A 16,505-nucleotide genomic window follows, 5' to 3' on the forward strand; every position below is an offset into this window, starting at 1 on the left:
CATTAGAGCAATCACTAATACCTTTTGAAGAGAACAACATAACTTCCGCGTCATCTCAGTTATCAGTTAGCGTCTGGGAGCTCGACACTGATTGGAAGCCCTGCTCACTCAAGGCAGACAGCAACCTTTATGGCTGAGAGTGGAAAACAGCCATTGAATTGAGGAAAGTGAGGTGAATGGCGGGCAAAGATGAAAGCTGAAGCTGAAGTGGCATGACTTTTCTGTGCATTTCTGTGACTCAGGGCCTGCATGGTTAACAGGATGTTGCTGAACCCATACACACAGTGCAATGGACATCTGTGTGCTGTGAGCAGTTTTTGTGTGGAGGGAAAGTGTGTATGCACGCGTAGGCGGGGGCAGATCTGTTTGTTTTGTGCAGTCACCCGCCTTCATCTACACTTAACTTCTCATTAGGGGCTCGTGTGACATAAGGCAACAACCTGTGACCAACTAGGCATGGTATATGGCCAAATGAGAGCGGGAGGGGGAGAGCGCGGGGATGGAGGAGGAGCTGTTTGTGTGACTTGTTGTCACTTGTCAGGTACCACGGCCGCTAGCCTTGAGATACTTGGCTGTTGTCTGAAAGTGCTTTATCATCTTGATAAATGCAGCCTTGGAGCGGTGCACTATCAGCATGCTCAGGGGCATGAGACACACTCTGACTAATGAAAATAGAAGGTCAAGGAGAGGGAGGGGTTCACAGCGAGCTGGAGAGAAGAAATGGTGAACAGAGATGTGGATGCAAAAGTATGGGACAACATGTCAAACACTCCATGAAAGGTTTGTCTGTAAGAGAAAATGGTAATGTTCTGTGTGTTCTTGTGTGTGCAGTGTTTTTTCGGCCTTTGTGTGTGTGTGTGTGTTGCTGTGTTAATGAATGGTTTAATGTAGTATACAAACCCTTCTAGCACTCTGTGGGCAGAAAACTCCATCCTGACATATGCCTCTGCAAAGGCACACGGAATACTGATATCAGGGCAAAATAGAGTTTCTCACTGCAGCAGTAATTTCTTGCTTCACCCTTTCAAAACAGTAATTGCACTATATCTGTGCCACTATGGTACTAATTACATTTGACAAGAGGGGTTACATTAATTTTCTTGTACCTGTATTACTGACACATTCCTTCTATCTTGAATGTTATTACAGCAGGTGTTGAGAATTTCTAGCGCTAGTGTTAATTTTGGAGCCATCAAAGTGACAGCCCTGAGCTTGGGAATCCTTTCGGGCTCATTACCATAGTCTGCTGAATCTATTGGCAGGGTCCCGCTTGAACGGGCAGACGTTGCTTCAGCCTAGCCGTCAGATAGAAGCAATGATCAGGGGGTTAACAGATGCTGCTCAGTCTTTGGGGTCACATCCACTCTATTCCCACTGTTGGGACTCTAGGCTGAGCAGAGTGAGCACAATAACTATCCACAATGCTCACACACAGTTTGCTGTGGAAACAAGAAAATGGGCAGCTAAGAGGAATGTTTCCTCCTACAGACTGTCTCCCAACGCTCTTGTACTCAACAGTTACAAATCCGTGAAGCAGTTTGTGAAATTCATAATTTGAGGTCAAAGGTCAGGAGGAGCTTGTAAACCCACCCCCTTTTTTTCCCTGCAGAAAATGAATGTGTACAGAAAGCTTTGAAAAACTGTCTACTGCGCAGTTGACTTGCTCAGAGGGAGCTATTTTCCAATACATGGTAATGAGGAATTTGCAATTAGCTGGGCCTTACCAGGAGGAAGTGCACAACAACAGGGGGAAGGGAGGAGAAGAAGGGAGACACAATGCTGCAAATTACACAGAACTATATATGCTATACATGCATGGGCAAGTAAAGAAGAAACTTGATGTTTATTGGGAAATTGGTTCGTGCTGTAGCAAAGACCAGACAATAGAGAGGATAAGACTATAACAAAAACAACAAATTAAAGATGACACACAAATACAATTCTCGGCTGTAACATCATAGAGTCAACAGTGTTGCAGCTTCACCAACAGGGATGACAATATATGGGTGTATGTAACACATATAAAGCATAATAGTGTGTATCAGTTATGGCAATGCCATAACCTCATCACACAAATAAGTTGAAATCATTGATTTGGTCAATTATTTAAAAAATATTTTAATCTTGAAATGTCAGGTCCATGAGGAGGCATCAAAAGAAAGGCTTGTATTATCCTGCCTCTCCTCATCAGGGATATGGATTACACAGACTCTCAGCCTGTTCTGTCTGTTAACACATTCTGAGGTAGAGTTTTAAAGATTGTGGTAAAAGAGCTGGTCATTAAAATCAAATCAATTGTATTTGCAGATAACACTTAAGTCGTGTCAACAACTACATCCATCAAATGACTAAAACAGCAAATGACTACAATATAGACAGGATATGCATATTTGTTGGGAATTGCACATAACAATAAGTGAAAAACATAAAGAAACAGAAGGGAGATTTTCAGCACCCTCTTATCTATTCCATGGTAAATACAATCTCAGATATTTCCCAGCATTTTTCTGTGAAATCAAGCCTTGTGCTTATGGTTAAATAAAAACACACCAGCCAAGTGACGACACTGACATGAACCTCAAAACATTTGCTAATGCATGTAAATAATATCAACATTAAAAGAAAAAATCCAATATCAGCATATGTGAAAATATATGAAAACAATCATTTTAATATTGTGAAATGTCTGTTATCTGTTTCTTTAAATAGTGTTCTGGAGTAGAAAATGGCTTTCGAAAATCCAAAACACATGTACCCGCCATAAATCAATACACCTGACAATCTTGCACAGACAAAATGCACAATAACACCAGATGTTCTGTTCTCTGTGATCAGACTTCTTTGAATGTTTACTACAGTTAACTAATTAAGACTGTTTGTGGCACTTCAGGAGTAATTATACATATGTTTTTAAGACTCCCAAAAAACCATGTCTGTTTTCATATTGTTGAGTTGCATTAGATAAGGAAATCATTTGTTGCTAACTGTACTATCTGTACTGATTAAGGGATATTTCTTGTCTTCTACTGCAACTCTGATATTAATGCTTAGTTTCAAACCCTGTCCCTCCAATCTAACAGCTGAAGTCTAAGTGGCATATACTGTAGCCTAATGCATGGCAAAAGCAGTAAATAACAGTGAACAGTGAATAGATTTTGGTTTAGTGCTCCAATTGCGATTGCTGAGTGAAAGAGGCCACGGTTCTGCACTATGAATGTAATGCACGATGATTAGCCCTGAATGCATGTCCTGTGACTGTGATATTGCTGCTGTCCGTGACTGTAATATGAGCTGTAATTTGTAGGTTGTAATGTGACGTGGGTAGAGACTCATTGATAGCATTTGGCACACAGCCTTGCTTGGATGAAGCACTTAGCAAAGCCAGTCAATCTAAATATCACAGACAGTGCTGTGAGTCAGTTGGAGTGTGTTTGCTAGCTGAACATGCTGTGTAAAAAATCTGCCTATTCTTAGCTAGCTAATGAACAGTCATCATAAGATGTTTTTTACATAATCCTGTCATCTAAGATTACCTTAATGCATGTAAAGGCTTGCTGCTGATGTGTGCCTCATTACCTTGGTACATTGGTCATTTCATTTCAAGCGTCTGATTTTCATTAACTGCTCTGCCCCCCTACCCATTAGCAGAATGAAAGCTCGGCTACAACCATCTGGCTGCCAACTAGACCTGAGGGCTGCTTTATGGCTCCACCGAGCTTCACTAAAGGGAAAGTTGCACTATTAGAGCCGTTTCTGAGTAAGGCCAGAGGGAGTACAGGAGTGATGCAAGGAGTGTCCCATGCTTGGGGATGTAGTGGGAAGGGGGGGGGCAGAGAGATAAATTTAGAAGAAAAACAGAGACTTTGGTGCAGTGACAGAGGGGACGGTAGGGAGGCAAAGTGAGACAAAGTCAAATAAAACCTGACAGAAAAGTCAACATAAAATAGGAGACAGAGGGAATGAAGGGGAGTTCAAAATCAGCTGGTCTATTGACAATGACACATATGACATTTTTGAAACAAGATTTCAGTTATTCCAAGGCAGTTGAGTCTTAAGGGCTAGAGGTGTGATAGGAAAGTGGGAGATTCATCCAAGAACTGATGATAACACATCACACTTATGGTGGGATGCTGCACATTTGGAACTCAGAGAACAGGTGTACATTTTACAGCGCCACTGTACACCTTTTATTTTTAGGACGAGTGGTCTCGTTTCGAAATAGCACCTGCTTACTCATACTATTTAAAGTCTTCAGTAAAGTCTGACTCTGATTCTCTTGCCTTTATTCCCCACTCCCACCTCCCATCTCTATTCACGCCTTTTAATTGCTTTTATTTTGACGCTGTTTTGCTCTGTTTCTGTAACCGACTGCACATCAACACGCTGTATCTTCTTCTATTAAGGTGACAGAGTGCAAAACAACAGCACAGAAAACCATCCTGAAAAGTAGTATATTTTGTTGCTTATTTCTTCCTGTAGACTGTGAACTATTACTGAATTGTACCCATTATTGTTCATGCATCACTTCCGTAGACCTTGCTGACTGGATGAACAGAATGTGAGCAATTATTTTACTGGCTATATTAATTCCTGGCCTCGTTTGATATAACAAGCTAATATGACCTAGATAACTCAAAGGGACGTAGTGATAAGCATAGTAGATACTATCTGCTCACACTTTTTGATGATTTGGGTGTCATAAGGGGAATGAATATTCCAATAAGCATACCTAACTACTTATTTCTGAAATTTCACATTGTCAGATTAATACTAATATACTACTACTACTACTAATAATAATAATAAACTTTATTTATAGAGCACTTATCAAAACAAAATACAAAGTGCTTCACATAGAGAATATGAAATAAAATACTGTGATGAATAATAGACTAATTATGTGAGAACAGTTTGTAGCAGTTACTTTTCTGACTAAGAGACTCCATGGTGGCTTACATTAATCTGATTAACTGCTGCTACAATGATGTCATATGTTATTGCTCTTTATTGAATACAGAGGTCAACCCTGCCACACAATATGAGCCCATTGAGCTTGTAGGAGTTTGGTGTCTTGATCGTGCGTCAGGTCATTAACTTTCTGCCTACACAGCAGACTAAATCCAGGATTTGGTCATTATTCGTCACATCTTTGTCACGGTTTTGGCCCTCGCTGCTACACTGAGCAAATCTCGCGTTTACTAATTATGGGATGCCGGCAGTAACCAATTTAGGAACCACACTTCATTCATTTTAGTAGAGCTCTCCTGAAAGCACTGTGCAGACATACATCACTGGTGAGCAGATGCAGCCCTGAGACACAGACCACTGAGTGATTATTTCCATCACCTGAGGAACATCTCTCCTCAGGGCTCATCATGCACAGCAGGGTCCAAGCTTTGTTGGGAATGGGACTAAACAAATCCACTCAGCTGCAACCCTGACTCATGTGGGCTAAAATCTAGTCATAATAGTGTATGCTAAATTTAGGATCAGAAATGAAAAGCAATGCAACATAATGGTGGTATGGACAATGGCATACAAATATATATATATATATTTTTCTGTTAGATAACAGACTCACTTTTAATTTCCACATGGAACACCTGACTGGCAATTTTGAATTTCTGGACAAAAACAGTGTTTTGCTTTTGCTTGCCGGAAGATTATTGTTCAGTCTGTGATGTTGTATGCATGCCTCTCCCTCCACCTTAAAGTGTGTCTCACAGTCCCCTGTCCTTTATCACAAATGATAAAATACCGTACTCATTGTGGGAAGTGAAAAGGTGGGCTGGTCGTCTTGGCAGAGGGGAGTTCCACTATACAGAATTATTTATAAAATATGCCATTATCTCTGCTATGTATTTCTGATCTAAATACATCTATAATAATGTTAGGTCCAGAATATTTTAACTTCATCTATGCCTCATGTTCAAACTGAACTTGGAAACAAAACTGCTTGGAAATACTACGCTCCTCACAGATAGAGTAAAGAGTTTTTAAATTAAAATCTATAATTTCTTTTGATGACAGAGATTGTTGGTGCTTATCATAAGTGATCCAGAACAGCACTGACTGATATACCTAAAACGTGACACCTTTTTGGTTAATTTAATACTGATCATGTTGATAAAAATAGTTGATAAATGCTTAATAAGAAAACACACACACACACACACACACACACGGCTAAAAATAACTCAAAGATTATATATGAAATTGAAAGAAAATGCAGAGGGTACAGCCTTTGAACTCCCCCAACTACTGTAACTTCGAGGAGGTTGTTCCATCAGCTGACGCTAGGAGCTGTCCGTGGTGCTGATGCCTCGGCTGCCTTTTCTCTCCATGTGCCGACTGCTCACACAGCCAGGGATCCGCTTAGCGAGCGTCCAAATTAAAAAGGGACCTCCGTATCTCATTTGATAATCCTCGACTGTCTTCACTCTGCGAATTATACAGGAAGTGCAGCAGCAAGCAGCACGGCTCAGTTTGCGATTTGCAGCCGTTAAAATTATCGCTTGTGCGCGTTTTTTTTAAGCCTTGGAAGTATTCTTTTTCAACACAAGGACGTGTTCTGTAGCTACGCGAAGAGCGACCTCGACTTTAGTAGACATGTGTATGAGACAAGGCTGTCAATTCAAGACCCTCCTCGCGGTTTTGTTTCTTGCTGCTGCCGTAGGCAAAATACATGGACAAGGTAAGAACTTGGGTCTTGCACGTACTTTGTGGGGATTGTTCCGTGTACTTCCTTGTGTAAAACTATAAGAAGCGAAGGTATAGAGCTGAGGGCTCGGCAATGACACCAGGTCCACCACTGTCAGATCTACAAGTGTGTATGTGGAGGTGTGAGAACAGTGGCATACTCACAGAATTATTTTTTTGTTTTGTTTTGATATTAGGTTTACAACTTAAAATCTTCACAGTCAAGCTAAAGAAACATCAGTATTGCTATTTTAAAAGTTACAGACTACTAAAATACTCCGATTATTTATCTGCACACATCCCACACTCCTAGCCTAGCTATTATACAGACTTGAATACTAAATAAGAAGCAAGCAGCAAATAAATGACAATCAGTTTCAGTGTGGCTCCATCCTGCACACAGAGTTTAGCTAACTAGAAGTTATAGATCCTCACATTTTGCCACTGGGTAAATGTATTTAACAGGCTGTTACATAAGGGTTTACTGTCACAACTTACAGAACCTCTTTAGGTTGCTCTGGCTTCAGTACACACACACACACACACACACACACACACACACACACACACACACACACACTTTTGGCCACATATATAGCATTAAAACAACCCATGTGGAAAATGACACTTCATAAGACATTCACAAACTAAATACTATTCTGAACCACATTCAACTTAATGTGATTAGGATTTATTTGTTAAAACCTGGAGTAAACAATCAGGAAGTGCCTGGTCCTCATCTGGGCACTGAGGTCTGTGTGACAGACGGTGCTCGGTAATAAGACTCTAATCCTCAGGAATTGCTGAAGATTATTGACCAAGCTGTTTGACACAGCTGAGTGCCCGTGGAAGGATTCATGCACAGTGGCCTTGTCCTAATTATTTCTCTATTGTGCGTGTGCCCTCTCTTTATCTTTATAAATATGCTTGCGGTTGGTCTACCTGTGTTTCAACTTGTCTGCACAGTTTTTCTAAAACCCCCCATTTTTGTGGTGATCAATATTTCCTTTTTATCAAGCAGTTGGACATAGTTTTGAGCCACCTCCAAGGTAGTGCATGCAGATACAGTTTGACTGGTAAATAAGGCGAACAAAATATCATGCAATCTGTACCCTCTGTAAAGTCTCAGCAAAGGAATCATTAATTAATATTTACAATATGTACTTATTTATCTGAACAGCATTGCATATATAGGAACATTTTAAAAATAAATTTTACAATTTTTCTATGACAGAGAACACACATCATGAGCATTACATAATATCAATACTTTATCATTAGGTTGAAAAAATGACAGTAAACTGAATGCTTTTTTACATTCTCTTTTTATGAAACCTTTTATGAAAGCTGTCTGATTCACGTTGAAAATGAACATATTTATGAGGGACAAGTTTATTACTAAACAATACACTAATTGCGAAAATGAATTCACATTGCTTGGGCTGTTTCAGTCATTACATATCAGGCCATCCAAACCCGAGGTGCAATCCTGGACCAGTGCCTGAAACAATATTGTACACTATAAACAAAACATCTGCTGAATGAATTACTAGTAGAGGAAAGGTGCTGCATCTCTTCAATACAGTTTCAGAACCTTACATAAGCAAAGGGCAAATCAACTTTTTTGTGAAATAGCCTAACACCATCAGAAAACATTTTATATTGTTAAAATGTGTAATTAACTTGTTTGAGTAAACACACACACTCAGCAGTGGAACACTGTATAGTGCTTTAGTAGTAGATGTATGAATTTTTGAGTGTTTCAATTGCACATATCCCAAGAACACACCTGCACTGTTCGCTCAGTGCTCAACACTCTAGGGGGAGGAAAAATGCACAGTTCACTATTTTTAGAGCAAAATAAAATTTAACAGCTTCCATTAGTGAATTCTCTGCTTTTGCTTAGCCAGCAAATGTTCACGTCTTAGTACATTCTCCAAGGTGGACCATTTCAATTTTTAATCCTCATGGTTGTGATGTTTTTCTATTGTCAGAAGTTTTGGATGCATAGACATGCACAGGATAGAGTGAGGTCTTAATCTCTCATTTGTGGCACAGCCTGTTGTTGTGAACTTGCTTCAGTCTGTTACATAGCAGGGAACACAAACACCATCTATTTCACTGCCATGAGCACAGGAACAGAGACATTTCACAACACTTTGGAACGCTGTGCCATTATTTTTCCATCTGCCTTGTGCACATACACGATATTGTGTAAAGAAAATGTCATTATCAGAAATAAATGTAATGCTTAATAATTGCTGTTAGGGTCACTTGTCATGCAAATTGGACAGTAGGCATGTCCATAATTGTAACAAATAATAGTTGCTTTGCAAATTAATTGGTCTAGCCTTTGATCCTTTTAACTTTTTTCACATAAATGAGAAGAGGTTGTTTGTAGTGAGAGAGAGAAGGAGAGAGAGAGAGAGAGAGAGGAAAGCCCCTGTTTGATGGAGGATCATTAATATTCTGAATCAGAACCTCTCACTTCTTTATGTACACCTTTAACTGCAAAAACATCAAGAAAAATAAAATGGACAGGCCCTAAATCTGTCCCATGCTTTTCATGAGGCACTTTCATCTAGTTTGTCCTCCAGCCTTTACTTTTGGGTTTTGTGGAAATGGCAGATTGACTCAGTAGTTCTGTGTGGAGTTTGCGTGATTTTTCTTACATTTACATTTCTGTTTTGGTTTTCATTGACATCCCAAAAACATACAAGTTAAGTGGTTTGTGATTCGTAGATATGTATGTCTGTGTGTTAGCCTCATATTAAAACTAATTAATATTAGCTAAAGATTAACAATAATGGTAAAATAAAAACAGAGCTTACTAGCTAATTAAAATGAAATCATGGGAATTTTTGTGTGAATGAGAGAGGTATGTGTTGTGTGATAACTGGAGCTGCCCATCCTCTGCAACCAGCAACAGTGTTTTTAAGGATGTGATTACCAAACTGCAACAAGTCATACGCTACAGGCCTTTAATTATCTCTATGCAAACCCAGAGGGACACTGTGACAGAGCTTGTTATGAACATTAACTTGGATAGACAACCTGAAGGGAACAGCTTGAACTTGTCTTATAAGGTATCAGTCAAATTTACACTAGCATTTTAACTGCCATTACTTTTAGAGCACTGGGTCAAGTCAGACTCAATATCAGAAATGTTAAAGGAACACACACTGTGCACATCTAATATGTCTTCCCGGTTCCTACAAGAAATTCCGGTGTAAAAGCATCCCTAACCCCTGAAGTGTAATCAATCTGCATTTACTGATATACTCACAATGATTTTACACTTGTTCCCAATTCGTTCTTCACAAAGCAGTTCAATAGTTGCATTTTGTAAAAGTATTCAAATTAGTGCGTTTAATAAAATCCTGACAGATATTTCATAGCTAATCATGCGTCCATTCAGTGCAGAGACTTTTTGTTTGGTGCGGCACTTGAAGATTTACACAATTTAATGACATAGCTGAGCCTATTCTCTTTATGCTTACACATTATCTCTGCCTGTTAACAATGATCTGTTGCAATCTGGGAGTTGGGGAAAGGGATGTTTTATTCATCCTAAAGCTCATTAAATAAGTTATGATCTTCTGGGTGACACATCTCTCCTTGACATGCCAATATTGATTTCAGGAATGTGTACTGTGGATTCTTCAAATCTTTGTTGTTTAAGACCATAAGATTATTTGTCATATCTCATACTGGATAAAACATCAGCCGATTGACAATCTGGCTATATCTATTATTTATTATTTATTATTGCGACATATTGCAATTTAGAATGTATAAAACAACATTTTAGCACACAGATACCAACATTTATCTCACCCTGTTTAAGTCCATGAAACTAAAATGTAATCAAGTACGTGACCCTGTGACCCTGCACAGGACCTATCATGCTGTATTGGTCTTGATTTGAGGTTATTATTGGAAGAGGTGCCTATTGAAACTGCATCATTGACAGTGACTGAGATACTTGACTCATAGAGAGGGTGAACATTTCCGTTGGCCCGCTTTTGTATTGACACCTGTTACCACAGTGGAATAAAATTAATTTCATGTTTCAAAGAGGCATTTTATGTGTAACTCAAGAGTAAATCTCCCAGTTTGCCTCACTAACATTACAAGTTACAGCACTAGAGCTAGAATAAAATTGCATATTTAGGATAGATTGTTGCTTTGAGTGGTGCACTGGAAAAATCTGAACATCCTATAATTCCAGGGGAGGTAACAGAAATCATTCAACACCTGTTTGTTGGATTGCCAGTGATTAACTTCATCAAGGGCTATTCAGCATCTGTGTGCTGTCATAATTAGTTTAACTTTCCCAAGGCCTGTCAATGGTAAATGAGAGTCATTATGCCAGAATGCCCCTCTTCAAGGCTTGGCGCCTGGCTGCCTCAGCCCCTCTCTGTGCCTGTCTCGGTCTCTTTCACTGCCTCCTAGGTGGAGCTCACAGCTTGGCTGAATGCGACTCATTTTCAACTCTTCATGTGCAAATGCCTCTCTCACTCTGTGAGAATGTTCTGTGCATCCTAATTTGAGTCATTGCCTCATATATTTTCTTCCTCAGAAGTGTGGATCCTTATTTGTCAAAAGAAAAGATTATTTTTGCAAGGATCTTTAGGGATTTCAACATTGTTTTGCTTGGAATGGTTCTCCAACAGATTTTGGTTTTACCCAATACCTAAAATAAAGCCATGTGTTTTCATTAAATTAGGATGTACTGCAGCTAAATCAGCAGTTCATGTTTAAATTCAAATGTGGAGAACATAAAGTTACTTGACAAATGGTTTAATTGTTTTCCCCATATTGTTACTGTATGGTCAAAATGCAGCATCAGCTTTAATATGAGAGCAATCAGCCATGTTGTATGAATAGTGAAACATTTTGAGTTTCAGTATCTTAGGGCAGACTCTGAGATGTGGTTGGCCTTAATTTGCCCCAGAGTAATTGAATATGTTGTGTCCTTGTTTTGGGTAAACCAAGTAAATAACTAAACTTATTCTGTTCTCATGTATAAAGAAAAGATAAATTAGCCTTTTTCTTTTTTCCTAACAAAATGCCCTCTTAGCATACTGCATATTTCTGCATGCTATCACTAATTTGTACATACATTATATTTTTTTAAACCTTTGAATAAAATAACATTAACACCAACAACATACTCACCATCAACAAATGTACCCTGCAGGCAATTACAGCATTGCTACAGTGCTATGGTGTTCTGCTTTTAGTAACCATAGCACTATAGCAGTGCTCATATTAAATATAGTAAAGTGCTACTGTTTAATTCCCATTTACACACAGACACACAGAGAGAATACAGCAACAATATTTAATAATTATTTGTTTTTTGTTGCACGTTAATGTTAATATTATCCCAGGTAAATTTCAGTCTAGACTTTTTATTTTTATTTATTTAAATTTTAGTTAACTTGAGATTTTTGATATATTGAATGTATGTAAAGATGGACAACATGACAGTTTGACACTTTAGAAAGGAAACTCATCAACGCCTATTTCTTAATTTTTTCTATATAACCACGCTGATTGTAAAAAGCAATACATTTTGCTTATTTTATGCTATTAAACTGACAAAGACCTCAGAATGTGCATTTACCACCAGTCAAATTAGAGGGGCTGCTTTCACCCAAAAAGGGACAGGGGCATTACACAGGGGTAAAATACCTGGATTTGTTGCTCTCATCTATTGACCAATCACGCTGGAGCTGACTTTGGGTGCAGGCAGGTGAACAGCGCATGTAGGCTTATGTTGAAATGCAAAAAAAATAACTAAATAATGAAATGCAATCCCTGAACCCATCGGCCGTCATGTGCTCAAAGAATCTAAACTTGTTCATCTGATGCCCCAAAGAAACAATTAACTTAACTTCAGGTGTCAGAATTTACCCTGAAAACACCTGAATGAAATGGCAGTCCCATGATTCAGGAGTAAAGAGCACCATTTGACAATAGACATGTCCTATTGGCTTGAGGTTTTGAGTGGCATGTTAGCTCTGAGTATTTACCTGACCAACGGAAAGCTGACACAGGAGCAACATGCTAGCTAATCAGCTTGTATTGTATTCAGCAAAGCTTTGGAGCCATCATTTACAAATTTTCACATCGACTTAGTATAAGTTGATTAGTAAATAAAATATTTTAGTTTGTGCCCTTTATCCACTTTGCATAAATGTTAGTGGAACTAAGTGATGCGGCATTGTTTCTAGGGGGATTGTTGATGTTGAGATACAGTGTTGATGCCACAAATTCCCACTGGGGCAAGTCTTTCTAAATTGTTCTGACATGTTAATGTACTATTAAAAAATTAATCTTGGGTAGGTTTAGCTTCAGGTCGAATTAGCTTGAATTCCAGTGTGAGTAGACGTTGTTACTGGATGATCTTGAATAAGAAATAAAGACATTACAATAGGCTATTACAATATACCATCATATGCTTACTGGTTAGCTTAGCATCTAGTCTATCTGTATGGTGTTTGACACATGCGTGTGAATATTAACGTAAATGAGCTCTGAATATGATGATTAAAAATATTTTTCTGGCTTATTATTAAGGAAGTAATTGTGAATTCCGTGCCAAGCATTTAGTAGCCATGTGTTAGTTTTGTATAACGATGCTTTACTTTACTTTGGGGGGCACAGAAAAAGGTTAGTACATAGTACAGTAAAGCATTTTAAAAATCTAACAACGGAGAGAGAGAAAATTGGCCTTTTCCCTGATAGCATTCCTGTTTGTGTAATCTGTTTGACAGTTTGGATAGGCCTGAAATGGGTTATTGCGTTTGGATAATTATGTGAAAGGTTTCTCGAATAGCCTGTGTTTTGTCTCAACGTAATAATCTCTTCAGAGATTTACAGGTCTACAATGAAATTGTCAACATGTATCCTCAGCAAAGGAGAAACATTTCCTCTGGATCGGAAGCAGGCACCCGGAGCTGCTCCACTTATGAAATCTCCCTCTCAAAGCGGGGGACTGGGGCATGACTTCCAGCTGGGAGGGCAATGGACTGTGCCTGAAACTGTGCCTGGCAATAATAGGGGGTGGGGGGGGGGTACACATTTAATTTATTCCAAGTGAAAAGTACCCCTCTAGCAAAACCCCAAATGAAGCGATGTCTACCACTTTGTCAAGGCAGTACATTGCTGGCTTACTTCTGCCTGCTTTGCCGTTGGTTTTATTGATCCTACTAGTCGTCCACTGAAAAAAAGAGTTGGCTTGGTTAGCCTCCCCCAGGCCAAGCCTCCTTTCCGCACCTTTCATGCTCTGCCTGGCCATGTACACACCTCCTTAATCAGGACTGGCGTGTTTTGCGGCTGAAGTGGGGATGGCTCTCTGAAACGATTAGGCTTGGGGACAGCTCCAGCTCTCTTCCCCTCTTCTCCACGCCACATTCCATCTCGAAAGCATTTCATCTGTGGTAGTGGAAAGGCTTATGTAGGGTCGGAGAGTGTTGTGTGAAAAGCAGCAGGTAATAGGCTGTGTAATGTGTTTGGGGGAGTAGTTTTAGTATTCACAGTTAGTGCTGACCTCTGGCAGGCTGAGCCACCCCCACAGTAATTTCCTCTGAAAAGATGTAATTGAATTCATCAGGATGAGTAAACATATTATAAGTAGCAGAGAAAGATAACAATGTTGTGGATAGATCAAGGAAGGGGATAGTAGCTCCATGAGTAATTGAAAATAGTCAAAGACAAACACAAGCAAAGAAAGTGTGCAGGACATTGAGGAAAGTCATTGCATTTAGTAGTAGCTGCAGCTTGTCTGGTTTTCACTCACTGCACTGTGCTGTCACATCAGTCTTGATTGCATTTCCAGATGTATGATTCAATGACAAGCTGATCACACGATCACCAAAAACATTGAATCCTTGCAGTGAAAATAACATCCCACTGAACTAAATTTGAATCACAATCAAGTATCACAGGCATACATCCATTTCCAAGCATTTGGTACATCTGACGTCTTCACTCCAGACAATACACACACAGCTGCTATGTGCCCGTGAGCCTCGTTCTCTGTAGTAAGATGTATCAAAGTGTTGTCCCAGAGGACCTTGTGTATAATTTAGAGGTTCTAACATCGACCGCCATCTTCAAAATATCGAACATTGACAGTCTAAGCAACGGGCGGGTGGTCTGGCAATTGTCTGTCAGTTACAAGCCTTGGCTTCTCTCCTGGTGATGGAGAGCCAGCTCGTTGTGGCCATTCTCATCTGTCAAAGTAGTGAGCAGCTTTTAAAAAGAATACTCGCCCTTAAGAATGGATTACTTAGGAGGGAACAGCTGGAGCTCCGTTAGACTGTGCACGTCATTGATTGCTGGACTATAGCTTTTAGTGGTAAAAGCTAGTCTGAGCATTTCTGACATTTCTTTAAGGTCGTGTGTGAAATAGATGGTGACATGTTGTTTAGTAGCTTCCTGCTGATGGAAGAAAAAATTTGAATGCAAAAACAATACCTCTGACAGGGGCATAATGTCTGTTGTTCCTTCTGTTTTTATATTCCAGCTTCTAAAACAAAGAGATATAGCTCAGCAACTGTGAAATTAGCTGTGAAAATAGCTCAACTGCCTTGAAATTTGGTACAGATAATTTATGGTCCCCAGAGGATGCGACCTGCTGACTGTTCTGATCCCCTGAATTTTTGAAATTGTTTTTTTTTTTAAGGGAAATGTCTTAGGAACTATTGGATGGATCGCCATTAAACCACCATCACTGTTACCATTTTCTCCAGTACTACTGGTTTATTAGCCAAAACCTGCAAAATTGATATCTGCCTCAGCTATACTTTGTGTTTAAACTAATGTTTAATGTGTTAGTATGCTAACATGCCAGACGACGATTGTGAACATGGTAAACATTATACCTGCTAAACATAAACATAATAGCATTGTCATTGTGAACTAATTAGTTAATTACCATTCTTATAGCATTTATATTACGGGAATTTCACTTTATTGAAAACATCTGGCAGACATTAAGATACAAATCTCCCCTCTTTAACTGTTTATGTTTGTGGTCATTTTGGTTTAAAAGCAAGGCTAATATCATTGCTTGAAAAGATAAACACAGTCCGCAGTGTGTATTTACAGGTGTATGTGTGTGTACATATATAAGTCGCACCTCCCGGTTGCCTTCTGGTTGTTCCTGGCTGATTTGCTGAAGGCCTACACATTCATAGAGCATAATCTAATATATGTTAAATGATCTAAATATATTATTACTCAAGCATTATACTTCACTGAAATCTCTCATCAGTCCTTCAGCAAACGATTACTGCGGCTCATTTTTAAACCCCGTTCTCTCTTCATGTAACTGATGAAAAAGTTGTCTCACTTCCTCTGAGTCAAAAACATATAGACTAAAAGAAAATCCTTTTTGGACTTTGCATTTAAACCAGAAATCGGTTCTTAAACTTCAATCTGCAGTTTGGGGGAGGAGCTTATATTCAGTCCATGAAGGCCGGCTGTGTTTGCTTTAAAGGATTAAATCTGAATTACGAAGGCAAACAGAGAAAAGAAATCCTGACGGAAGGGGCTGATCCTTGCCAAACACTGTACAAGGCCTTTTACACAGTATGTTCACGGTAAATTGAAGTATTTAGGAAGAGAATGGGTGGGAATAGACCTAATGATTTATATTATCCCTATTCTGCCACTGTGACATGTTAAGTTTGTTTTAGCCATGTAAACATCATCAATGCCATAACAAGGTTATTGCGTGGTTTGACATTTTGAGAAATACGTATATTCACTTTCTTGCTAAGAATTAGAGG

The 16,505-nt window shown here is 39.1% G+C and overlaps 1 protein-coding gene across 2 annotated transcripts in view; it reads left to right on the forward strand.

Annotated features, from left to right (window-relative positions):
- Positions 1-6,500: 6,500 nt before the first annotated feature.
- LOC123963740 (seizure protein 6 homolog) overlaps positions 6,501-16,505 on the forward strand; it is a 94,299-nt gene continuing 84,294 nt past the window's right edge. For both annotated transcript variants that reach the window (XM_046040778.1, XM_046040779.1), the window contains exon 1: positions 6,501-6,694. In XM_046040778.1, coding sequence (XP_045896734.1) covers positions 6,610-6,694 — 85 coding nt within the window. In that variant the 5' untranslated portion in view covers positions 6,501-6,609. The remainder of the gene's footprint in view (positions 6,695-16,505) is intronic.

This window comes from Micropterus dolomieu, linkage group LG23 (assembly GCF_021292245.1).
Source record: "Micropterus dolomieu isolate WLL.071019.BEF.003 ecotype Adirondacks linkage group LG23, ASM2129224v1, whole genome shotgun sequence".
Classification (NCBI taxonomy): Eukaryota; Metazoa; Chordata; class Actinopteri; order Centrarchiformes; family Centrarchidae; genus Micropterus; species Micropterus dolomieu.